This window comes from Theropithecus gelada, chromosome 1 (genome assembly GCF_003255815.1).
Source record: "Theropithecus gelada isolate Dixy chromosome 1, Tgel_1.0, whole genome shotgun sequence".
Lineage (NCBI taxonomy): Eukaryota > Metazoa > Chordata > Mammalia > Primates > Cercopithecidae > Theropithecus > Theropithecus gelada.
The window spans coordinates 76,702,880-76,728,005 of record NC_037668.1 but is presented as its reverse complement, the minus strand read 5'-3'; the positions used below and the strand labels follow the sequence as shown (position 1 = coordinate 76,728,005).

Below are 25,126 nucleotides of genomic sequence, written 5' to 3'. Positions count from 1 at the left end.
CTGACATGGGTAAACCTCAGGATAATACCATCTGTCTCTTAGGTGATTTTTGTTTTTTTTATTTTTGGGGTCCTGCTATAAGAGGGCTTTAGATTTAATATGTGAAATGAAAGTTCAGACTAAATGTTAAATTGAGGATGGGGGAGTTTGTGAGAGAGAGGCTCTTCGTGTTATGAAAAGGATCCTTTACATTATCATAAAGTTTCTTTAAATATGTGCTCCCCTGGTACAATTAAGCATTTGTTTACAGATCATTAATTATCTGGCAAAGAGGCTTAGCTGGAAGGAATGTGTCCTAGAGACACAGCTGGAGAGTTCAGAGCTTGTGCCAAGTGAGAAGCCATCAGAACCAGAGACAGTAAAGCTCAAAAATGATTGTGTAAATCGGAGATGAAAAGGAAGTCAATTACCAAGAGTTGGTCATGCGGACACTCAGAGATTTTTAGCTAGGCTACATGGGTAGGTAGTGGGGCCATTCACCAAGTCAGAGAAAGCAAAAGGAGAACATGTATGGAGTATGAATGGGGGTAGAAAGAGTGGTGTAGTTCAATTTGGGATATTTTGAATAGAAGGTGTCTGTAGGACATCAAGGTGAAGAAGGGGGTCTAGAAGGCAGATGAATATTACCACCATACTCCAGCAATACTTAAATATTTGAAGTTTCCTAAAAATTTAAAAACTAGTTCACACTTTTCTGCTTCTACACTAGGCTCTCTAGCCTTAGTGGTGTCTTTCCCTCTGTACTTTCCCACACCTGCTAAGCTTCTACTCATCCTTGAGGTATCAGCTCCAACTATCCTCTTTGGGAAACCTTCCCTGGCTTCCTCAGGCAGACATGGACTGTCTGTCCTTTTCCTGGACAAACTACTTCTACTTACACATACCTCCATGAGCATCGAGGCTCACAAGATTTCCTGGCTTAACCAAGATTACATAATTTAATAAATATAATAGGCAGAGCTCAGGGAACTCATTAAGTGTTACATCATTTATTCTGTTGGAATTATTGCATTTGCTCCCTTGCATATCTCTCAATTCTATTGGTTTCCTAAGGACACCACAAACTGTGTCACTTAAAACAACAGAAATTTATGTTCTCACTGTTGTAGAGGATACAAGTCCAAAATCAAGGTGTTGGCAGAGCCGGGCTCCCTCTGAGATTCTAGGTAGAATCCTTCCTTGTCTTTATCTAGTTTCTGATAGTGGCCATCGATCCTTTGGTGTTCCTTAGTTTGCTTGCAGCTGCATTACTTCAATCTCTGCCTCTGTCATCATATGGCATTTCTCCTATGTGTCTCTGTCTTCACATGGTATTTTTCTCATCTTATAAGACACAAGTCATATTGAACTAGGGCCTAGCCTAATGACCTCATCTTAACTTGATTATATCTGCAAAGACCTTAATTTCAAATAAAGTCACATTAACAAATTCTGGGGGTTAGGACTGCAACATGTCTTTTTAGGGACACAGTGAAACCCATAACACGCATTAAAAATTATTTCCTGCAGGATAAGGACCATTTCTTGTTTGTTTCTGTCCCAACACTTAGAGTCTGGCACAGATAAGGTGGCTCAGGAAATGTTTTTTAAATGATTGACCATAAAACCTGCTTTCCAAATCAAACTTTTTTTATGTTTTATGAACATCAGTGCCTCCTATATGCAAAGATCTGAGATAGATGCCTTATGCTCTTTTATTTAATTTTATCAAATGCCCTAATTTTATCTCCATGTCCAACAAATGAGAAAATTTAACAAGTCAAGTGACTTACTCAAATATGCACAGCTAATGGGCTGTAGAGCTGAGATTTAAACCCAGATTTTTCTGATTTCAAAGCTCAGATCTCTCCACTATATTCTACTGCCTTTTCTCTTACCTCTGTTTTAGTAAAGTCTCTTTGTAAGTTCAGACTACCTCAGCTATGCTTAGGGTAACCCCCAAAATGGGTTGGGTTCATTCTTTGGCTCAAGTGTTAGAGAATTAACAGAACCCCTTGATGGGGATGGGGGAATGGAGGGTAGTAGTGGGGAGGGCAGCATGGAAATGGTAGCAGGACTGCAGATAGACTCCAAGGGGAAGGTGATTTAGAGAAGAGAATTAATTGGTCCTCTCCCACCCCCCTCCTCAGTTAAAAGCCTTCTTCTAAGGCTAAACCTGGAAAATGCTGACATAGGTTTATTTAAGACTAGGTAAGCTAATGCCCTGAGGATGAATGAGATTACCTTTTACTGAAGGCTCTTCATTGTAATCAAGGGAATACAGAACAATGGAGGACAGCGAAAAGGCCCACTAGAAGCTGAGCTTCATTATTGATTTGGTCATGTCTTAATCAGTTTTGTGCTGCTATAATAAAATATCACAGACTAGGTAATTTATAAACAACATGAGCTTATTTGGCTTATGGTTCTGGAGGCCAGGAAGTTGAGGGGCTACATCTGGTGAGGGCTTTCTTGCTTTGTCATAGCATGGTGGAAGGCATCACATGGCGAGACAGATGAGAGAGATGAGAGAGAGGGACAAACTCACTTTTTTTTTTTCTTCAGATATAAGGTCTTGCAGTGTTGCCCAGGCTGGTCTTGAACCTGGACTCAATCCATCCTCTGCCTCAGACTTCCAAGTAGCTGGGACTACAGGCTTGTGCCACTGCGCCCAGCTCAAACTCCTTTTTATAACAAACTCACTCTTGCAGTAATGAGCTCACTTCTGAGATAATGATATTAATTCATTCATAAGGGCAGAACCCTTATGATCTAATCACCTCTTAAATGTCTCACCTCTCTACACTGTTGTCCTCAAGATTAAGTTTCCAACCCATGAACTTTGAGGGACACATTCAAACCATAGCAGTCAATGACAAACTCTTTGACTTGGGGGAAATCATCATCCTTCTGGCCTCAGTTTTGTCATCTCTAGAATGAGAGGTTTGATACATAAGTTCTCTGAGGTCACTAGTCTTGGTTTCCTCCTTCTGTAGAATCTGTTTCTGTTTCATAACTCTATTTTAAGGTGTTTATCACATTGCCAAAAAAAGGGAAAAAAGAACCTTCAGGATGAAATTTTTCTATGCCAAGGAAAAGATTTTTTTCCCCTTTTTTGCATGCGAAACTCTGCCTTTCTTCATTTGTATCTGTCTTTTCATTCTGGTAACCCTCACAAGTTTTCTCAGTGGCAACAGGCACTCTCTGGCATGACCGACCCTTCCTTTTCTTGATACCAAAGAGAAGGCTTTGCTCATAAAGTTAAAAACACATGAATAGTGCTGGTAAATCTGTTATGTGCTCTTGCTGTGACTTGTCCAAACAAAGAGATGGAAGAGAAAAGGGTGCACAGGTCCAAATTGTTTAGCTTGGGGGCAGTTTTGCAGTCCTCTTGCCAAATGTAAGCATAGTGATTTCACTTCCTACTCTGCTTTCAGCTTCTTGAAAATGTGCAGGCCCTAAGTGAATGTTTTCTGACAGACTCTTTCTTCCTTGGATAGGCACTGAACATCTTAAGTGGAAAAATATACCTCGTTGTTTATGCAGTTCGTATCTGCCTCCACCTAGGAAGTGGTAAGAGTCACAGAGTTTTGAACATTTTATCTTTTAATGTCACTGCAGCAGAAATGGAATGGCTTGGGAAAGACAATGTTCCTCTTGCCAACAGTCCCTGTCCCAGCTGTCTCCTGAGTTGGTGAGTCTAGCTGCCCGGACCTTAAAGTTCTTCCCATGACTTGGAGTTAGTGAGCTTAATGCATATGTCTCCCTCCATTTCCTTTCATAAGTCTTCTTTATGTCTTGTCCCTAAAGAATCAGGAAACAGGATTTGGATTTCCATTCGAGTACCCCTTACTATACCCAGACCTTTAGTGCTATCAAACATATCTGCATCGTGGCTCATGCCTGTAATCCCAGCAGTTTGGGAGGCCAAGGTGGGCAGATCACAAGGTCAGGAGATCAAGACCATCCTGGCTAACACGGTGAAACCCCGTCTCTACTAAAAATACAAAAAAATTAGCTGGGCGTGGTGGTGGGTGCCTGTAGTCCCAGCTACTCGGGAGGCTGAGGCAGGAGAATGGCATGAACCTGGGAGGCGGAGCTTGCAGTGAGCCGAGATCGAGCCACTGCACTCCAGCTTGGGTGACAGAGCAAGACTCCATGTCAAAATATATATATATCCACAGCAAGAATAGTACAGCCTCCTGTATTCTATGTGAAGTTAGTGATGGGAATTAACACACCCAGTGGATGACAAGCAGTGTTCCAAGACCACTGGAGGCAACATAGCAGAGTGAGAACCATATGGACTTCATACCAGGTTTGAATCTAGTATGTGACTTGGACCTTCACTCTCCCTCTCTGAACCTCAGTTGCTACATCTATAAAATAGCGATAACAACAATCACTTCCCAAGTTTATTATCAGAATTTCATGTCAAGCACCTAGCATCACTGGGGATCAAGTAAGGGGTTCAATAGATTTTAGTCCTCTTCTTTGTCTCTTCCATATATATATATAATTTCATTTACTCCATTCGAAAATCCTAAAATATGCATTTCATTTTCCCATTTATAGATGGGGGAAACTGTCTGTCTGATTATCTACTGTATCCCAAGCATTAATCAGAGATTCTGGCACATTATAAGCCCTCATCAAATAGTTAAATAGTAAATAAATGAATGAACAAATAAGACAGTCTTAGAGGAGTTAAGAATCTTGCCTACATTTTCACAGTTAGTATCCCAGATGAATTAGGACATAAGGCAGGGCATCACAGAAAAATTCATGCAAGGAGACAAGAAGAGAACCCAGAAATGGAAACAGAAAGGCATAACATAGTTCATCCTTTTTTATGATTGAGAACACTGTGTTTCACAATTCTGAAGCCATGTTTTAAATATATAATATCTGAACATGATTTTTAAAACAGACAATAAAACCCCAAACTCAGCTTAAGTCCTAAAATTTATAAAAGCACAGACCTTAGTAAGATTCCAGCTTTCTTAAACAAGGCAGACTGCCTTCGTTGGCCAGGAAGGGATGGTGGGTGGCATATCTACAGTAATACTGCTCAGCCTTCAGGGAGGAGGAAAATCCTTCACCAAAAATGAACTGGCTCCAAGAACCCATCCTTGTCATTACCCTGTGACCTCCTGAAAGGAAAGAGTAATAGAAACTATCTCAGAAAATAAGAATGAAAAAGGCAACTGGTAGTTTCTGCAACCTACTGTGTGAGAGGCACTGTGCCTGCTATGCACTTTACATGCGTTGTCTCAGTTAGACATGAAAACCTTATAAGGATCTCTTTGACAGTTGAAAAACCTGAAACTGAGAGTCATAGATTTTCCTAAGGTCTCACAGTACCTTGGTGATAAAGCAGTAATTGAGTCCAAATCTGAGTTAAAAGCCTGTGCACTTTTCACTTTTTGTATTGCCATATACCTTTCGTGACATACTACCTCTCCAGAATGGGTCCCAGAGCCAGTAACAGAGTTTAGTGATTGGAGCCATTTGATGGCCCAGCAATGTGGCCAAATATGTTAGCAGGGTGGGAGGTAGGGTCCTTTGCAGTTACCTACTGGACCCACCAGTTGAGGTAAACCTTCCCTTGGCCACTATCCAGAGTCCCATGCACCTTTGTGTGTCTTTCTCTTATCCATCCTTCTGTTAGCAAAAAAAAAAAAAAAAAAAAAATGCCTCACCCTTAACTGATTATCTCTTTCTCCTCTATTCTTGCCATTTCTTTTCCATGATAATAAAGATGGGGAGGTGGGGTTTTAGTATTCTGCACCCCAATACATCCCCCACCAGGATTAAAAGACTCTATGAAAAGAACTATCAAAAGAAAATGTATCATATGTTGTATATATGAGTCAGTTTTCCATTGTAATATAAAAACTTAGAGGGAAAGGACTTTTTTATATTGGTTGGCATTAATAAATATTCCTTTTGTGCTACTAAATAAAGAAATTTGTGTTAGTAAATGAAAGAAAGCCATCTTTATCCTGTGGATTGGATCTAGTACATTCCCACCTACCACGACATAGAATGAAGATATAAATGAACTCCAGGGTGCTTGTTGGGACATTTGTATGACAGTGCCTGCCAGGATCTCACCTGGACCAATAGGGGTCATCTGGACATCCCTGGAGAACTTGTATATGACCCTTTGAGGATGAATGTTTCATCATCTCCCCATCCTGACCAGAAGAGCACAAATTCTGTCAATGAGGCTAGAGAGTCAGACTCAGTGGGAGCCAGAATTGGGGCAGAAGTCCATGGCTGGGGCTCTAGAGTCAAATGGCCTGGGTTTTAATCCTATGTCTACTATATACTCCTGTGTGACCTTGGGAAAATTACCCAACATCCCTATGCCTTGTTTCCTCACCTTTAAAATGAGGCTAATAATAATAGTACCTACTATCCAGGACTACTTTAAGGATTAAATGAAAAATGTACATAAAGCCTAGCACAAGGCAAGCATTCCTTAAATGTTTGCTACTATTATCTCTATTCTTATTATTATTCCTCTAATCAACAATACGGTAAGAAAACACCTTTGCGGGGTAATGGGGGAGGCTGACATTTTTCACAGAGATCTCTCTGACTGGAGCTATCCAATCGTCTCTTTTTTTGGCTCAAATAATCCTCCACTCTTCCCCTGCAGTAAGAGGTGATTACCAACAAGTTCTAATGCCTTGGCCATCAGCAGAGGATATATGACAGTAGAAATCTACTTGAACAGTTGGTAAGCTCAAAGAGCTTTAAAAATGCAGACTCAGGCGTAAGGAAGCCATGATTTAAGAAACCACAGATAATGTAGTCAAATCTTCAATATTTACAAAATCATTAGCTACTTAAGACATGAATTATGCCGGGCGCGGTGGCTCAAGCCTGTAATCCCAGCACTTTGGGAGGCCGAGACGGGCGGATCACGAGGTCAGGAGATCGAGACCATCCTGGCTAACACGGTGAAACCCCGTCTCTACTAAAAAAATACAAAAAACTAGCCGGGCGAGGTGGCTGGCGCCTGTAGTCCCAGCTACTCGGGAGGCTGAGGCAGGAGAATAGCGTAAACCCAGGAGGCGGAGCTTGCAGTGAGCTGACATCCGGCCACTGCACTCCAGTCTGGGCGACAGAGCGGGACTCCGTCTCAAAAAAAAAAAAAAAAAAAAAAAAAAAAAGACATGAATTATTGGAATGGTAGATACTGGACTTTCCCATAGTGTCTAATTCTCAGATTTCTAGGTAGGGATTCAAGCCTCTAGGAAAAAGGGCACAGGGATTAAATCCCATAGTCATTTCAGCGACTTGTTGCTTCAGGAAACTCTGAGGCAAGGCCTATATCAAAACAGCCATCATAACCCAAGTTCTGAATCAAAGAAACCCAGGTTGAAGTCTTTTCCATGTAACTATAAACAAGTTCTATGACTTCTCTAAGTCTTAGTTTCCTCATCGGAAAAATGGAGATAATAATAATACTGACTTTATAGGATATTTTGAAAATATTAAAAGAACTAAATATGTAAAGCAGTTAGTACAGTTCCTATCGTGGAAATCAATAATCATTAGTTCTGTTTTCATTTCTCTCCTCTGATTTTGTGTTGAATTTATGGTGTGGTTAAGAGACATTCTTAAGAAAATCAGAGTTCACAGTTTGCTGTATACTTCTGAGATGACTTAACCTTCTGAATGAATGTTCTCCTTTATGCCTTTGACTCAGAATGGTAACCTAGAGTTGTCTTTTTTTTTTTTTAAGTCTAGGGGTACACTCTGGCCCTATGAGGACTTGTGAAGGGCAGGCATTTTGAACCACCAGGTGCTTAGGATGAGCAGAGTTGATAACCAGAAAACTAACACGGTCTTTAAAGGAAGGTTGCCCTATTGTCTCAAAAATGATATTGGAATCATCAGAAGACTAGAATGAGGCAGGGTTCTCCTTAACTAAGTAGGGGATTAGAGAGTCAGTGACTTCCAGCCAACAACAGCAGGATAAAAAGAACTCTAGCTTGTGGAATGAGGCAGAATCACCATCTTGTTTCCTGGAAGGCCCATAGACTGTGTCAATGAGGTTCCTGCTACTATGATGTTATTATTAGTATTAGTATATGACCACCATGTGTGACTGTCAACTTAACTATTTTTCTTCTGTGTACGTCATTTTCCTATTTATTTCCATTTTGTTCTCTCCTCATATTTGGAAAACCATTTTGAAAATGTTAACCTATCCAGTGGTTGCTAAGGGAAAATGGGAAATAGGCTTTTATTGATGTTTCAGTCAGATTGTAGGAACCAGACATGGTGGAAGCACAGAAACACAGAGAAGAAAATGAGACTTAAAGGGACAGAATATGGCCCTTGGTACACCTGTTGCCTCTCTGGGTGGGGGGGTTCTCTAGGGTCGGCCTTTCAGACATGCACTCATTCAACAAGTGTTTGTTTAGGGTTTCTCATGGGTGAGGCTAGGCACGAAAATGCAACAGTGAAGAAAACAGATGTGGTCATTTCTCTAATGGAGCTTTGATCTATAGGCAGAGATATACCATAATAGAATAAACATATAATTACATACTATGATACACTCCATGAAGAAAACTGTAAGAAGCCATGGAAGTGTGTAAGAAGGACTGGAGCTAGTCTATGGAGGGGGATGGGAGGAGTTAGGGAGGACTTTCCTGAGGAAGTGACATTTCACTTGAAAAATTACAGAATGAGTTAATTTAATAAAGGGAACCAGAGGCAACTTCTCAAACTAGTTGGCCCCTAATTGAAATTCTTAATTTCAAGAAGTGACTTGCATTTTTCCAAGGTAGGTCAATCTTTTCGTTTCTTTTTCAAAATGAATTCAAATGTTGTTTCTTTGTGACAATTTTTTTCTATTAATAAATTTCTTTTCATCTTTAACCACTGGGAATCCATTTGCTTTTTGTTGCTTATGCAGAATATATAGTATACTACTAGTAAAATGCGGGGATTCAGATAATTTGTTTGACCAATGATTTCCATTTGTGACCTACATGAGATCATAGGATAGGTGAGATCGGAATGGTTGAATTTGACCATAGTTTGCCTGAACTGAACTTCAAGTCAATATGCACATCTGCAAGGCTTCAGATTGCTGTAAACACTTCTACACTTTACATTTTATATAACGCATAGAAGTTTTTATTTCTTCTCTTAAAAAAATGCTCAACAAAGTCCGTTTGAATGAATGAATGGCTCCAAATACAGTATTTCAGAAGTATTTGCTGCAGGTTTGGGCAAGCCCTGTGGCCTCAGAGGCTCTTGAACATTTGAAATTAGAGAACTTCTTTACTGACTGTGACCCGTGACCATAGAGTTTTATTGAAAGGGATAGCATTTGGCGGGAATCACTGTAGGATGCTTGTTGGATTATCATCAGCATGGTTCAGTTTGTTGTATTCAATTTGATTCATTAAAAATTTATTGGACACCCCCACTCTGTGTCAGAATGGGGATAAGTGTTCTCATAATTATAACTATAATAATTATTATGATTATAACAGTAACAGCAACTGTAATTTACTGAGAACTCACCACAGTGTCAGGCACTGGGCCAAGCATTTTACAGAGATTATCTCATTTAATCCTCATAACATCTCTGTGAAGTTGAATTAATATTCTTATGAAGAAAGTGATGCTTGAAGAGATTAAGAAACTTACCCAAGGCCACACCATAAGGATAGACCTTACTTATCAGACCAGGATTTGACCCAGAGCCTAAGACTAAATATACTGTTTTCTTATTACATTGGCATGTCCTTTTTCAGGTGAAGAAATCATAACTCAGAGATGCTAAGTGACTTGCTCAAGGTTAGATGACATTTAGAAGCCCTGTATATTTTTCCTGAAAATAGTAATATTTATGACTTGTTGAGAATTTCCTATGTGCTTGGCATGTTACCTTAAGATCTTCTAACTCAGAAGTGCTCAATTTTGTCTCATGTTAGAATACTCTGGGAATTAAAAAAAAAAAAAAAAATCAATGCCTAGGCCCCATTCCAGACCAACTGAATCAGGGTCTCAGGGGATAGGACCTGGGAATGGAATATTTTTTAATTCCCAAGGTGATCTTAATACACAGAAAGGGTGGAAAATTATTGGCCCAAGTCTCACAACACCTTCGCAGGTGAGAAAGCTGAGGCTCATGGAGGTGAACTGTCTTGCCTAAAGTTATAGCAAAGATGTAACAAAGTCAGGTTTTAACCACTGGTCTGATTCCTAAGCCCATATTTCGTTGGCACTCCAATCTGTCATCTACTTGACAAGTTTACATTCCCTCTAAGTCTGACCTGGATAACTTATCCAGGTGATGTTCATTGGCCTTTAAGCCTATACTCAATATGCAACTCCTCTCTTTCCTTCCTTCCCTGACTCCATTGCTATTCTCTTCCCAGCCCAAAATCCCACAAGCAGACTCAATCAGACCTCATTAGCAGGAGTGCATATGAATTAGTTGGGTTGATGCCCCTGCTTTAGGGTATCACTACACAGCTCAGGATAATGCCCACTACAGGCCTCCCAGTAGCTCCAGATCCTCCTGGCCATGTATCAACATTCCTTCCTTGAATCAACCTGAGAAGACAGTGGCCCTCAACACAGCAATTTACTTTTTTGTAGCACAGCAAATTACTTTTCTGGCCAAAATAGGAAAATTTTAAAAATGTAAAAGACCATAAGACAACATGAAAAAATCTTAAATGCATATTATTAAGTGAAAGAAGCTAATCTGAAAGGGCTACATAGTGTATGATTCCAACTATATGGCATTCTGGAAAAGGTAAAACTATGGAGACAGTAAAAAGATCAGTGGTTGCCAGGGTTGGAGCTGCTGAGGTGGGCTAAATAGGTGGAACACAGAGGATTTTTAGGACAGTGAAGTTAGTCTGTATGATACCATAATGGTGGATACATGTCATTATACTTTTGTCCTAAGCCATAGAATGTATACCACGAAGAGTGAACTCAAATGTAAACTATGGACTTCGGGGGATGATGATGTGTCAATGTAGGCTGATCAGTTGCAACAAATGTACCACTCTAGTGGGGGATGTTGGTATTAAAGAGGCTATTCCTGTGTGGGTGATAGGAGGTATGAAGGCAATTTCTGTACTTGCCTCTTAATTTTACTATGAACCTGAAACTACTATTTCAAAAGTCTTTTAAAAATGTAAAAAGCAGAGACTTGAAAAGTCAAATCAAACATCACAGGGGAAGAAAGGCAAAATCATGAAAAAATGTGGTCAGTCATTAGCAGAGAGGTTGAAAAGACACGCTCCAATTGCTTTAAAAATTTACAAAACCCAAGTCTCCTTAAAAATAGTTTTGCAAAGTACATTGAGAATTCCATGCAGTAATATGAAACATAAGTCCCACTGCTGCCACTGAACATGCTTCAGCTGGCTAAACCGAAGGAGCCCGACATTAACCCAAGGCTCTGCAAAACTCAACAGGAGAGTGCAATGGAGACGCAGTTGCAAAGCTGCCCCAGATGTGTACACTTTCTGCTCCATTAAAATGACTTGGATGAGAGGCAAAGTACATTTGGCCCACAGAAAAAGAGAGTCGGGGGAGGGGTGAGACAGGACAGTCAGCCTCTTCGCAGGCCTCTGTCTCCCTAGACTTGCGTTCCCTCCAATCCTTCCCCACAAGGTTTCTAGAGCAAACTGTCTAAAATTCAAATATAACCACAAGCCTTCCAGGGCTCCCCAGAGCCAAACTGCTTTGCCATAGTTCTCCATTTTCTCAACTCTATCATGGGTTTAATAACACCCACTTCAAGAATTTGGTGTGAAATAACTGAGATCATGTATACACAGCGCCTGCCATGCATGATTTATAAGCTTTAGAGAAAAAGTAGGTATTACAATTATCATCACTGAAACCAGGTCATATGAGGAGAGACAGGTGAAGGAAATGAAGATGTTTGGGCAGAAGACAAACAAAGAGCTGGGAGACAGGATTCCAAGTTTTACCATGTCTGAAGGGCAGGTGTGAGAGTCTTGGTAAACCTAGTAAGGCTGCCACAAGGTTAAAGATTCTACCTCAATGCAAGTAAGAAAGACCTTTCTAACACTTGGTAATGTGTAAAAGTTAAGGGAAGCTAGTAAGCTTCCTGGCATTATAACTGTATAAAAGGTGTTCTAGATGCCCATTTGGCAGAAATACTGAAGAGAGGATTCAACAATGATTTGGTTAAACTTGAAGTTTGCAATTGCCTCTTTAAGTCTGAAATCTGTATTTAAACTATCTTTGCTTACCAGTCAATGAATCATCAATATCTTGAATATCTGGTATGTGTAAAGCCCAGGGCTATGGTGTCCAGGTCAAAGTACTCTTGCTCAGTTTTCAGTAGGGTGGAAGAGGCACACTATGGCACATAGTAGCTTTTCCATTAAGCTGTATCCATAGACTGAATGTGTGAGTCACACAGGAAGCTGAAACTGACGTCTTTCTGGTGCCGCGGAGGGTATCTCTTTGAGCATCCCATGCTAGTCATGACTACTCCAGAATCTATTCTGTGGATCTACGAAAAATGCATTTCGATCTGTGTTTACTTTGTCAGCATCCAGTCCATTGTTCGTTCTTTTCCTCTTTCTAGGTTCTCGGAAAATGGAACTGCCTCCTTATAAGAATGATTTACACTGACATGGGTAGGGAATTTGAACCTGAGGGTGCAGTGATATTTAATATGTTCATGAATGCGTCTGTCTTACGAGGGGTAGAATCAATGTTCTGCCCTACGATCACTGGGAATGGGAAAGGCAGAGTTGGGATTCAGCTTCAACTCTTAAAAAGGGGAACAGGTTGTGCAGAAGCTCTTTAGTTTAATTAGATCCCACGGGTCAATTTTGGCTTTTGTTGCCATTGCTTTTGGTGTTTTAGTCATGAAGTCTTTGCCCATGCCTATGTCCTGAATGGTATTACCTAGGTTTTCTTCTAGGGTTTTAATGGTTTTACGTCTTACATTTAAGTCTTCAATCCATCTTGAGTTAATTTTTGTATAAGGTGTAAGGAGGGGATCCAGTTTCAGTTTTTTGCATATGGCTAGCTAGTTTTCCTAACACCATTTATTAAATAGGGACTCCTTTCCCCATTGCTTTTTTTTTCAGATTTCTCAAAGATCAGTTGGTTGTAGATGTGTGGCGTTATTTCTGAGGCCTCTGTTCTGTTCCATTGGTCTATATATCTGTTTTGGTACCAGTACCATGCTGTTTGGGTTACTGTAGCCTTGTAGTATGGTTTGAAGTCAGATAGCATGATGCCTCCAGTTTTGTTCTTTTTGCTTAGGATTGTGTTGGCTATACGGGCTCTTTTTTGGTTCCACATGAAATTTAAAGTAGCTTTTTCTAATTCTGTGAAGAAAGTCAGGGGTAGCTTGATGGGGATAGCATTGAATCTTTAAATTACTTTGGGCAATATGACCATTTTCACAATATTGATTCTTCCTATCCATGAGCATGGAATGTTTTTCCATTTGTTTGTGTCCTATTCTCACTCATAAGTGGGAGGTGAACAATGAGAACACATAGATACGGTGAGGAGAACACACCAGGGCCTGCAGAGGGGTGGCGTGTTAGGGGATGAGGGGAGGGATAGCATTAGGAGAAATACCTAATGTAGTTGACGGGTTGATGGGTGTAGCAAACCACCATGGCACATGTAAACCTATGTAACAAACCTGCACGTTTTGCACACGTATACCAGAACTTAAAGTATAATAATAATAATAATAATAATAATAAAGGCCAGGCACGGTGGCTCACGTCTGTAATCCCAGCACTTTGGGAGGCTGAGGCAGGCGGATTGCCTGAGGTCAGGAGTTCAAGACCAGTCTGACTGACATGGTGAAACTTCATCTCTACTAAAAATACAAAAATTAGCTGGGCGCAGTGGCAGGTACCTGTAGTCCCAGCTACTCGGGAGGCTGAGGGAAGAGAATCGCTTGAACCCGGGAGGTGGAAGTGGCAGTGAGACGAGACCAGGCCATTGCACTCCAGCCTAGGCAACAAGAGCAAAACTCTGTCTCAAAAAAAAAAAAAAAGGAACAGACTTTTGAGAAAAAATGTGCAAGAGGTTTGTTATTCATGCTGTCTTTATGTCTTTCTTTAATACGTTTGTTTTATAAACATTTACTCCTCAGCCCTGTGCTAGGTACCTGGGATGCTAAAGTTACTCAGCCTTTGCCTCCCCTCAAAGAGCTCTTATTATAGTGAAGGAAGATAAAAAGTACTGGGACAAAATATTGTAGTAGAAAGAGATGAGCTATGCTTGAGAAGTGTGGGTGGTTGGGGAAGACTTCACAAAGGCTGATTTGAGCTGATTTTCAGGGTAAGTTGAGGAAGGAAGAACTTCCCAGGATGAAGGCAGAAAAAGCACAAAAGCTTGGGACTTGCTAAAACATGCTGTCTTGGGAAATGTCAAATAGTTTAGGTGTCTGGAGTGTACTGTGTCTGGGAAGGTAGTAAGAGATGAGATTGGGAATGTTTTGTGGTCACCCCCATTTAGATGCAGAGAGGAGGTTGGCCATGGATTACTTGAAATCATTTTGGGAACACAGTCCGGAGCTTCAAGGACTTACGTTAAATACGGCCAACTCTGCATGATCCATCTTGTGAATTATCAGAAGTCTTGCTGAACATTACTTCCCCTTGACCACCATAGGAATGTATTCTTAAAAACTCATTGAAGATCAGTCCAAAGAAATCATAATCATGAGAGTAAATGTGCTGGAACAACTCAGAGTGGCTCCTCTTTTTTCCACAAGCTTGTAGGGCAAGATAAGACCAACAGCTGCCTCAGGACAAGTGGTGATCATTTTTGGCTGGTACCACATAACCAGTGGGTTGGTGTAAAAAAATTTGTACTGACCTACACATTTGGATATGAGAGCTGTATGTTGATGGGATTCACTTATATAATGCGCTCTCTATATCACAGTGAAATAAATATCTGCTTCATTGTTAGTGCAGATGATGTGAAATGTGAGCACAGTGCTTTGATTTTATAATGTTTAATGTTTTCTGATTATAAAGTAATAAAACATTGTGGATAATAGTTACATACATACACAATGAATACAAGGAAAAACAAAATCATCTACCACTACTAAGAAACTAAGAAAATCACTATTAACATTTTGGTGCACTTATTTTGTTTTTTTCTTACAGCTAAAGTTTATTAAAATGAATTTTTAAAAATATAACATTTAATTGAGTCCAACACCTCCCTTAAGCATTCCTCTATGACAATACTTTTCTCATTATACTGTCATTACTTGCTTATACTTATTTAATACTCCTAGACTAGATTGTAAAAGTTGTGAGGATGGGAAAGGTATGTCATTCATACAGTTACCTAATTTTTGCACAGGAACCCAAAACTGAGATTCAAGTTCTGGTACACTGACTTTGCAAGGCCCAAGAATCCAGGTGTTTGTCTTTTAATCTCTACCACCAGCACCTGGCCCAGAATCTGGCAGGTGGTGTAAATTCAGTGAATATTGGTGGCTTGAATAAAGGAATGAATGAACGGATGGATGGATGGATGGATGGATGGGTGAATACGGGTTTTTCTTTATTCTTCTTTACCCAAAATTCATTAACTTACCGTCAAGTGCCAGGTCTGGCTAGGCAACAGAAATATAACTAGCCATATTTGATACGAAACCCACCCCCTCAGAGGCATCCTTGTGAAGGTATTGACCTCCTCTGATGTGGGATAGGGTTCCCATGAGTACAGAGCCCAATCAGCCCCCTTTGGCTGGTCCTCATGGCTTGTCTTGGAGGGGACCCAAGCCCCTCCAGGCTCTCTTTGACAAAAGACAGAGCAAAGACCGCTATTCCATGGAGTATATTCCTGTACTCCTCAAAGTGCTCCAGAAATCCCTAGCCTTGGGCCTGTATTACCCAGAGCGCTCCTCAATTCCCTCCGCGATTCCAACTTGTCCCTGGTCAGTGGTGGGCGTGCTGTGGAGAGGGTACCTCAATGGGGAAAGACTACAGAAGAGAGGGGCGCCACTGCTCCCTCAGATGAGAGCAGCCCTTGACAAACCTTCCACCACTCCAGCCAGCTGGCACAACTGGAAATCCCAGATAAGCCCCAGTTCTGGTCAGAACTGGTTTGGCAGCTCTAGGGGAAATTTTCTGTCTGACTGACCCTTCCCACAGCGGGAGCTGGCCGTTTTGCAAAACAAAACAAACAAACAAAAAGAAAGAAAGCAAAGAAAAGGCGGGGCCAAACTAAGGCGCTGGGAAAGGCGCGGGGGGGGGGGGGGGGGGGGGGGGGAGGAGGGGGGGGATGCGGGTAGGGTGGCTAAATTTAAAACACTCCAAACTTCTGCTGGCTTCCAAGTTTACACTTTGAGATTCAAACAAGATTGCCCCCACCCCTATCCCGCATTCATTCTCTCATACACTTCTCTCCTTGGCAATGCAGTTTTGTTGCAATGCAATTTGGCAGCGCGATTGTTGAAGCAATATAATCCTGCCCGCAGCGCACCTTTTAATCAATACATTTTTTTCCTGCAATGCTCTTGTTATTATTTTTATTGCAACTGAATCTCTGAGCCCTTTTCCCTCCCCATTCGAATCGCGCTCCGGCTGTGATTGCTCGGGTCTGACTTTGCAAGTGGCAGTGCGCTTCCAAACCCCCCTCATCCGCCCCTCGTCCCCCTTTCCCCCCCTCCCTCCCTTTTCCGCGCCCAGGCGAGAGCAGCCGATTGGCAGAACGGTGCTTTCAGGAACAATAACAGTGGGGGGAGCCTGGGTCCTGGGGAGCCGCCCCCGCCCCCCCAGCACCGCAGCGAGGCTCGCGCCCCCCGCCGGATCCCCACCTCCGCGCCCGCCCCGCGGGCTGAGCGGCCCGACCGGGGCCCGCCCCCGGCGCCCACCATGTACGCCTTTGTGCGGTTCCTGGAGGACAACGTCTGCTACGCGCTGCCCGTGTCGTGCGTGCGCGACTTCAGCCCCCGCTCGCGGCTGGATTTTGACAACCAGAAGGTGTACGCCGTGTACCGGGGCCCGGAGGAACTGGGCGCCGGGCCCGAGAGCCCCCCGCGCGCCCCCCGCGACTGGGGCGCGCTGTTGCTCCACAAGGCCCAGATCCTGGCGCTGGCAGGTGAGCAAGCGGGCGGGGAGGGACAGTGGGACCCGGGCGGGGGCTGGGACCCCGGGAGGGGCTGGGGGCTGGGGCGGAGGGGACCGGGGGAAGCCACTGCTTGCTCCTTCCTGCCTCCTTCTCCCGTCCTCTGGGCATTTCATTTGGGAACGGGGTTTCTCTAAGAGGCCAGGCCAGTTAAAAAGACCGGATGGTCCCCTTTGTCTTCCCCGCTTCCCCGAAGCTCCCGCGCTGTCAGTCCGTCTTCATCTCTTCATCTGTGTCTGTCCTCCTCTTTCTGATTCTTTGTGTTTTCTTCGTCCCTTCACTTTCTCTTTTTCTCCCTACCTGTTTGTACCGTCATTTCTCTCTCACCTTCTCTTTACCTCTCTACCAGTTCCTTCCCTCTGTTCTTTTCTGTCTCCTTAAGTTTCTCAAGGTGTCTGTCTCTCTCCCTTTAAGGCCGTTGGTACCTCCTTGGAGTAAGGAGCAAGAAGGATATTGTCAGATCTTCTAGGTGGGAGTCCCTCCTCACAGAGGGAAGCTATGACATCCTTGTCCCATCCGGGCCAGCATTGGACAGGATGAGGAGGCCTTGAACCTCAGTGCACTGGGCGCCACACCACACTCTCCTGCCCCTCCCTGGCCAGGTGGCAGAGGTAAGGAGGTAGAGGCCCTAAGGCATCCCTCAGCCTCCACACCCCTTTCTGAATCTCCCATAAGGCTTCCTGAATGAGAGAGCTGAGGGCCAGGAGGGAGTTTCTGGGTCAGAATAACACTGGACCTCTCATCCCTACTCTGCCAGGGCCCTGAGAGATGGGCTAAGGCAACTGGTCTCATCTCCATTTCATAGATGAGGGTACTGAGGTTCAGTTGGTGATAGGGAAAGAAACCAGCCCTTTATATGCTCCAGTGCTTCCTGTCTTTTCCTTTGTAAAGAGAAGACAGCTGGCCCTCTTTCCCAGCTAGTTCCAGGAAGTTTGAGTCTAGACAAGCAAGGAATGGGGAAGTATCATCTCCAGTTGGGGGAGCAGCCTTTTTAGCTGCTGCTGGTAAAGAGAATGAACCTTAAAGTGGGCAAATAGTCACCCTGCCTTCTACCAGAAAGAACACCAAGGGTTAGGAACTGAATGAAGATGTTTTGTAATTTTGAGACCTTCTCTGTTTTTTTTTCAAGTTCCTTTGCTTCCTCACATTTAGCCTAAAAGATGAACCCAGCGTTCTCTCAACTCATAGAGATTTGCCCAGGGTCTCATGGCAAGTTAGCTGAGTCTCACGACTCATGACTGGTTCCTTTCCACCACCTCATTTTGCCTGGGGAAAATAGTTTTGCAAAAGTTGAAGAATGGAAGAACTGGAAACTGACCAGCAGCACTGGGACCCTTTGTGACAGGCTCTATCCATACCACCTCCATGATAAGCCCTGGCACACAGGAGTGTAGGCCCACCCGCTGCCAGACACCTAGGGCCAAAGAAACTGAGGGAAGGGAAGCAGATTTTAGAAGAGGGAACCATTCATAGCTGATTAAGTTTTATTTTGTTTGCTTACTTGCCTTTAATTACCTGAGGGAAAGGATTAGGAATTTATTTCCCAAGACGATAGGCTTGAGGAAGTTATAACTAGGTTGTAACCTTAGCTTCCCTTTTGCTAGAAGAAAAAGTATGCATGGTTTTTGATGATTTTATTGTACTCCTAGATCTGGAAGAGTCCTAGGAGAGTAGAAGTGATGTGTTAAAGAGAGTCAGTGATAAGTGTCTTAGTGTGTAGTGGCTGTTTTCCTCTCGGAGATTGTTTCATTCATCTACTCATTCATTCAGCAAACATACATATAAACTGTGCTTGACTCTTCAGGCACCGCAGAGAGGCCACTTAGGCAGATGGCAGCTTCCACCAGCTCTGATTTTGAAATCGACACAAGTCCTCAGAAGCAAGATACATGTAGCTGTTGGTTTGAGAACCATGAATTTTGAACCTGTAGACTGTTCATCCTCCAAGTTAGAATGTTGGTAAATCTGTGAGGTTATTTAAAAAACCCAAGCATCGTTTGGAAACTGGCAGACTAGGTTCAAAGAAGTGTGCCAGTTTGAATGAGTTGAAAAACACTTCCCTTACCTCTCTTCAGTTTTTTCCTTGGGAGGAGAAAGGGGAAAAAAGACAACAACTTGAAGTTGGCCAAACCACATTTTGAATTTCAGTTTCCTGGGTACCCACTGTCCTGGGTAGAGACCTGATCAAAGGGCCAGGGTGAGTTCGGGAATTCGTTTACCTCCTGTGTATCTTCAAACCCCTTCTTGACTTAAACTTGGTGGCTCTGAGAATTGCTTGCAGTGACTTCAAAGAGCTCATCTGGCATCTCCTACATGTAAATACCACTGTGCTGTGGCACCAGGTGTGAGGAGGAAACCCCTCAAGTGGGAAGCAGAGGTGGCTTTATGTTTGTGGATTAGCAATTAAGTAATTAATTAATCTCTCTGACACCAATAGAATGGTTTCCAAGGTAGTTTCAGCACAGCTTTCTGGCTTTTGGTGAGAAGTATGTTGCTATACTGAGTGTTAGCCCAAGCCAACCCAGAGCTGTCTTGAAGTATACTTCTTATACTCAGGAAATGTCAAAGCCAACTGCTGTGGAACTTTACATGTTACTTCCCATAGTAGTTGGTTTATACCACTACTTATCGAATTACAATCCCAGTTCAAGGAAAAATAAAACCCCTTCTTTCCTGACAGTCTTGCTATATGCCTATGCATTATCTCTGTTAGTCCTCTAAGTGACATTTTGGTAGGTATTGCTGTGGTTAGTATTTCCATTTCATAGATGAGGACACCGAAGCTCAGAGACTTGCCTACAGCCACACAGCTAATAAATGGCAAGGCTGCAATTGGAACACAGGTCTTCCAGTGCTAGGCCCCCACTTGGCAGTCTCCTTTGTAAAGTAGCTGATGTTCCCATCAGCTACACAGCATGATTTGGAAGGAGTGAAAGGAAATGGAAAAACTGTCCATGAAGCTTACAGCTCAAGGCAAGTTTTCAAGCCAGAGTATAATTTTAGTTTCTGAGTTTTCAAGCCCATTCTGCTCTTTCTGTATTACCAACCTCCCTCTTACACAGCACACACAGCTGTCCTATCTCTTCAGTTGGCATTTGCTTGAATAAATCTTCGCTAAGGCTGTCCCTCTTGGAGGGTCCACATAACTCAAAGTTTGACTCACCTTTGACCTCTGTTCTCTCTTTACTCTCATTTATTTGCCAAGCAGGTTGTGAAAGTGAGAACTACTCATTTGGAGAGCTCACCATCATCTAACTGCAATTCAGCCTGCTACTGGGCTCATAGTGTTGAATTTTATGTTTCTTTTTAGGAGGCTCAAACTGGTTTCTCTGTGCCTAGAGCCCTAAAATTCTAAGTTGTTCTATTTAGGCACCTGTGCTCTGTTACTGTTGTTTGAGTGTGCTAAATTTTTTTGTTGTCAGATGTCTCCTTACTGCTTTCTGTATGCGAGGCCCAGTGCTGTATTAAGTGAATATACCAATGCACCTCTGCATCTCAGGTACTGTGATTGAAATGACAGCGTGACCCAGGGGTGGCAGGCATTGACTTTTCTTGTCCTGCTATGTAGGATTTCTGTGGGGGAGGGAGTGATGGAAAGGAAATGGGTATCATCCTCAGGGAGTGTGTAATATGGGGGCCTCAAAGTAAGTGCTAAAGAAAGGTAGAAGCCAGGCACTGGGGGAACACAGAGAATGGACCAGTTCAAGGTGGGCTTGGCAGTTTATCTTTTAAGTTTTTCTTTTCCAGCTCCACCATCACTGCCTGCATTCAGGCCAGCATCAGCTCTTATCTAAAACAGTGAAGCAGTCTTCTAATTGATTACCCCGTCTCTGATCTATTTTCCCAATTGCTTTTAGAATAATCTTCTAAAACACAGTCTTAGTTGACTGCTCTTATTAGAACCTTCTGCATCTCCCTATTGCCTACTGAATAAAGTTTTAGTTTCTTAGCCTGGCATTCATAGCCCTCCTTAGACCAGCTCTATCCCCAGCCCCACCTTACTTCTCCAGCCTCACTCTCTCTTCCCCCTTCCCTGAGACCTTTGGTATTTCTAACTCTTCTGTGAACACACTCTCTTGCACTCCTTTGAGCCAGCCAGGATGGATTAATCATTGTCTGATATGGGGCCTCTGCCCACCAGGAGCTCACCTTCAGGTGGGCAAGGTAGACATGTGACAGAAGTTTGTGGTCCAACCCCCTCCGCCTGTGATAAAGGAATAGACAAAGTACATTGGGAGCACCTTGCTTCAATGGCATTCCCTATTCCTCCCTCTGCCCCCAAGAGAGACTCTCCCCCTCCTCAGAACTCTTTTCACTTTGCTTTTGCCTTGCTTATGGATTGTAGCATTTTATGTCGTGTTTTCATTAGTCATGAATGTGCCTCTCTTCCTGCCTGACAGGGAACTCCTCTAGGACAGGGGCCTGGCTTCCTTGTGCCTACATCCTCAGTGCCCAGCACATAGTCTACACTGGTATGCCCATGTTGAACTCATGAACTTTGGGAAGACAGGTGCATTTTTGTGCTTGAGGAGAGGGAAATAGCGGAGATAGGAACCTCTGCAGCAGCAGCTTGTTTTTCAGAATAGAAACCTGCAGTGGGATTTTAAGTTTTCATTCAACTTTGTTCATCTGGAAAAAGTCAGCATTCTTTATCACTCCCTCAACTAGCTAGAAGAAACCCCACACTTGGGGGAAATAGCTTCCAAAGCCATGTTCTTATTGCTTTGGTAATTTTAGCTCATTCAGGGCTCAGGTCCCAGCTTGGCATTGTTAGTCCAAATAGATCATTTGCTCCAGAAATGCTTTGGAACTTCTACAAAGTTAGCAGTGAAGCAGGGGACTAGCCGATTTCATATGCAAAGATTGTTGCATGTCATCAGTGGGAAACTGCCAACAAAAGGATTTATTTTCTTAAAAAAAAGTGAGTGAAAACTTTTAATTTAGGTTTTGACATGTTTTGCTGATGTACTTTGGAGCAAAGATTGGAACTTGCCTGCTGTCATCTGTTGCAGATTCTACTGGGATGTTAACCATTGAAGGTTCAGTCTAATGCAATTTCTCATGTTCAACAACCATATATTTGTTACAACTAAATAGTATGTGCTACAGAGTGCTTCAGACTTCTGATTCACAAACAGAAAGAAAAAATTGTCCCAGGCAAGTTGCTTTTTATGTGGTGTTGTGTTATTCAAGAGCATACTAGTTTTTATTTTTAAAAGCACACCCAGAAAGTGGAATTCAGATTGGGGTCTTTGACACCAAGACCAATTCTCTTTCTAGTGTGCCTACCTGCTTTGTCTTATAAGCTCCTTAGGGACAGAAGTTGTGTGTACTCTTCCTACCAGAAGAACATTCGTAATCTGGAGAGGTTTTCTCTTAAGTTCCACAAGTATTGAGTTATACTAGGTGGTCAGCCTTATACTCCAGGGAAATGCAGGAAGAGGAATAGGCATTGTTTTTGTCTACCAAATATGTGGTAAATACCCACCTGGTTCCAGGTTCAGTGCACATATTCTACATCCTTGTGAGATAGAGATTTTTGTGTTACTCAAGAAAAGAGAGCCATTCAAACAATTGTTTAGTGAGCACTGTAGGTGCCAGGCAGTGGGCTAAGTCTTCCCACATGGGTTGGACTTGTGGAGAAATATGAATCAGTTCCGTCCAAAATTCTGAGACCTAAACTAAGGTCATGGTGGTCATGGTGGACCTGAGATGTTTTAAGGAAGGAGAATTCATGGGACGTGGTAACTGACTGGTTGTAATGATGTGTGTGATGATGATGTGGTGATCTGGACCTTCCTGTCTTGAGGAGAATCCTGTAAGTGTATCTGGTTGAAAGGGAAAATGATGAGTTTAGCTTGAGACCTGTCGAATCTTAAGGGCCCATGGAACATCTGAGTGGATATGTCAGGAGAGCAAGTAGGCATTTGGTCTGAGGTTCAGAAGAGCATTCCGAGCCAAAGATCTCAATCTGGCAGTCATGAATATGGAAGGTCTGAGGTTACAGTGGGAGAGAGTGCAGAGTGAGAGAAGTGTGCAAGGGCAAAACATCAGCTTTTAAAGGCACAATTAAAGAAGAGCCTGAAAAGAAGGTGACTGAGAAGAAACAGCCTTCCCAGTCTAACAGACGGACTTAGAATCGGGGGATAACCAGCAGAGATAGGTGTCCTGGAAACCAAATGAGAAGAGAGGTCTTTGGATCCTGGAACTAGGCTTGTTTTGGTTTCTTTTAACTATATAGCAGCTGCCTTTTCTTTTTCACTCATTGGTCAGACATAGGATAGGATAGCTAAATATATAAGCAGGAAAGAAAAATATTTGCATGGGATGATAGTTTGATAATTTTCATTTTCTGAGTTTTGCACCACAGAGGAAGGATCAGACTTGTTCTTGAAAGCAGAGTTAGGATCAGAGAATGGAATTCACAGGCATTGGTGGGAGCAATATAACAGCAGAGAAAGCAGACAAATACTGGAAAGGACTTCTAACATGGTGCTGAGCTCCCTGTTACTGGAGGTGGCAAGCAGGTCGGGGGTATTTTAGGATGGAATACTGGACTATGGGAGAGTTTGATTAGATGACTTCTAGATCATTTCCATAACTACCGAAGAGGAAATTTTAGAGTGCTGAAAGAGGACAGGCTTTGAAGTTACATAGTCTAGGTTCAAATTGTGACTGTGCTACTTAGAAGCTGTGTGGCTTTGGGGAGATTACTTCACATCTCTGAGTTCCAGGTGCTCATCTATAGCATGGAGACAGTAATTGCCCACTGTGTTATTTAGCAAGATAATATGGAAAAATGTCTGGCATATAGTAGATTCTCCTTAAATATAGATAACTGCTAGGAACTACAGTGGACGAATAGGTGCTGAGAGAAGAACAGTGACTTGCTTAGTTGTGGGTACTGCCCACTGTGGAAAGGAATGACTTAGAGGAACGAGCACATGGAAGGAGCACACAAGTTTAAAATTTAACTTGTGTGTATGTGTTAAATCCTCCTGGGACTTGACCTAAGCATGAAAGGCTTACTATTAATATTTTCTTCCATGTTTTGTTCCTCTGTGACGCTATCCTGGGGGCATTTATTGCACTGACAACAGCCCTGTTGAGGCACATAGAGGTAGTTAGACAAATGACTCTGCAGAATGAACTTCCCAGTTTTGTCTGTGCCCCAGTCCTGTACCAAGGCCAGTGAGGTGGTGGGAGTGAGAACCAGGAGACCTACTGAAACCTGGCCAGCAATTCCTTCTCTCCTTATTTGGATGGCCTCAGTAGGGCATTTCTTCAAACATGCCCACTTGAGGGATCTTCTAACTCATCTACTGTTACCCTACATTACACAGCTGAGAAAGAAACCTGGAAGTCCCTGTGACTGGCCAGCGGTCACATAGCTAGATGGATCCGTTAAGGTTTCCTACTGTAGTCTTCATGTTTTACAGAAAAGAAAATCTAGAGAGAGGACTAATCACCAAACAGGTTAGTGAGAGAGCCAGGCCTTGATTTGGTGTCTCCTGATGTCTTTCTGCCACACCACAGCAGGGCACTTTTTTTTTTTTTTTCCTCGTAGTCTTGGCTGTGTACAATCCTTGAAACTTGAGACTTTTGTCTGCCTTGGATTTTATAAAAACAAACACTATTGGCCAGAGAATGCAATGTGTTTGTATTTTCTGTGGCATATCTCTTTTTAATGCAGACATAAAACTTCACAGGATTTTTGTATGGATGAAAAACTTTAAACTTATGTGTAGATATTTATAAGACCTTTATAAAGTGTTTTATGTGTAGCCTTTCAGAATTTCATCCTGGCTAACAAACTTATACCAAATTTGGCTCTATGATGTTGGATTATTTTAATTGTCCAGCCTGATTATATGTCAAATGGAAGTTAAGACAGAGTTTCTCCCATTTTAATAATACTGTAAATTCTTCAGGGGTAAATTCATTTTTGAAGACAGACTTGCATTGGGTTTCCTGTCACCTG

The 25,126-nt window shown here is 42.5% G+C and overlaps 2 protein-coding genes across 6 annotated transcripts in view; both read left to right on the top strand.

Moving 5' to 3' along the window:
- AGBL4 (ATP/GTP binding protein like 4) overlaps positions 1-25,126 on the top strand; it is a 1,451,937-nt gene that overhangs the window by 1,183,915 nt on the left and 242,896 nt on the right. The gene's annotated exons all lie outside the window — the stretch shown is intronic.
- The window catches only part of BEND5 (BEN domain containing 5), a 50,154-nt gene continuing 41,247 nt past the window's right edge, over positions 16,220-25,126 (top strand). The window contains exons 1-3 of one of the 5 annotated variants that reach the window (XM_025357712.1): positions 16,756-17,118; positions 17,560-17,756; positions 20,568-20,644. In XM_025357712.1, coding sequence (XP_025213497.1) covers positions 20,626-20,644 — 19 coding nt within the window. In that variant the 5' untranslated portion in view covers positions 16,756-17,118; positions 17,560-17,756; positions 20,568-20,625. Of the gene's footprint in view, positions 17,119-17,559; positions 17,757-20,567; positions 20,645-25,126 lie in introns of all 5 variants that reach the window. The other 4 variants (XM_025357728.1, XM_025357703.1, XM_025357719.1 and 1 more) reach the window with 4 other exon arrangements.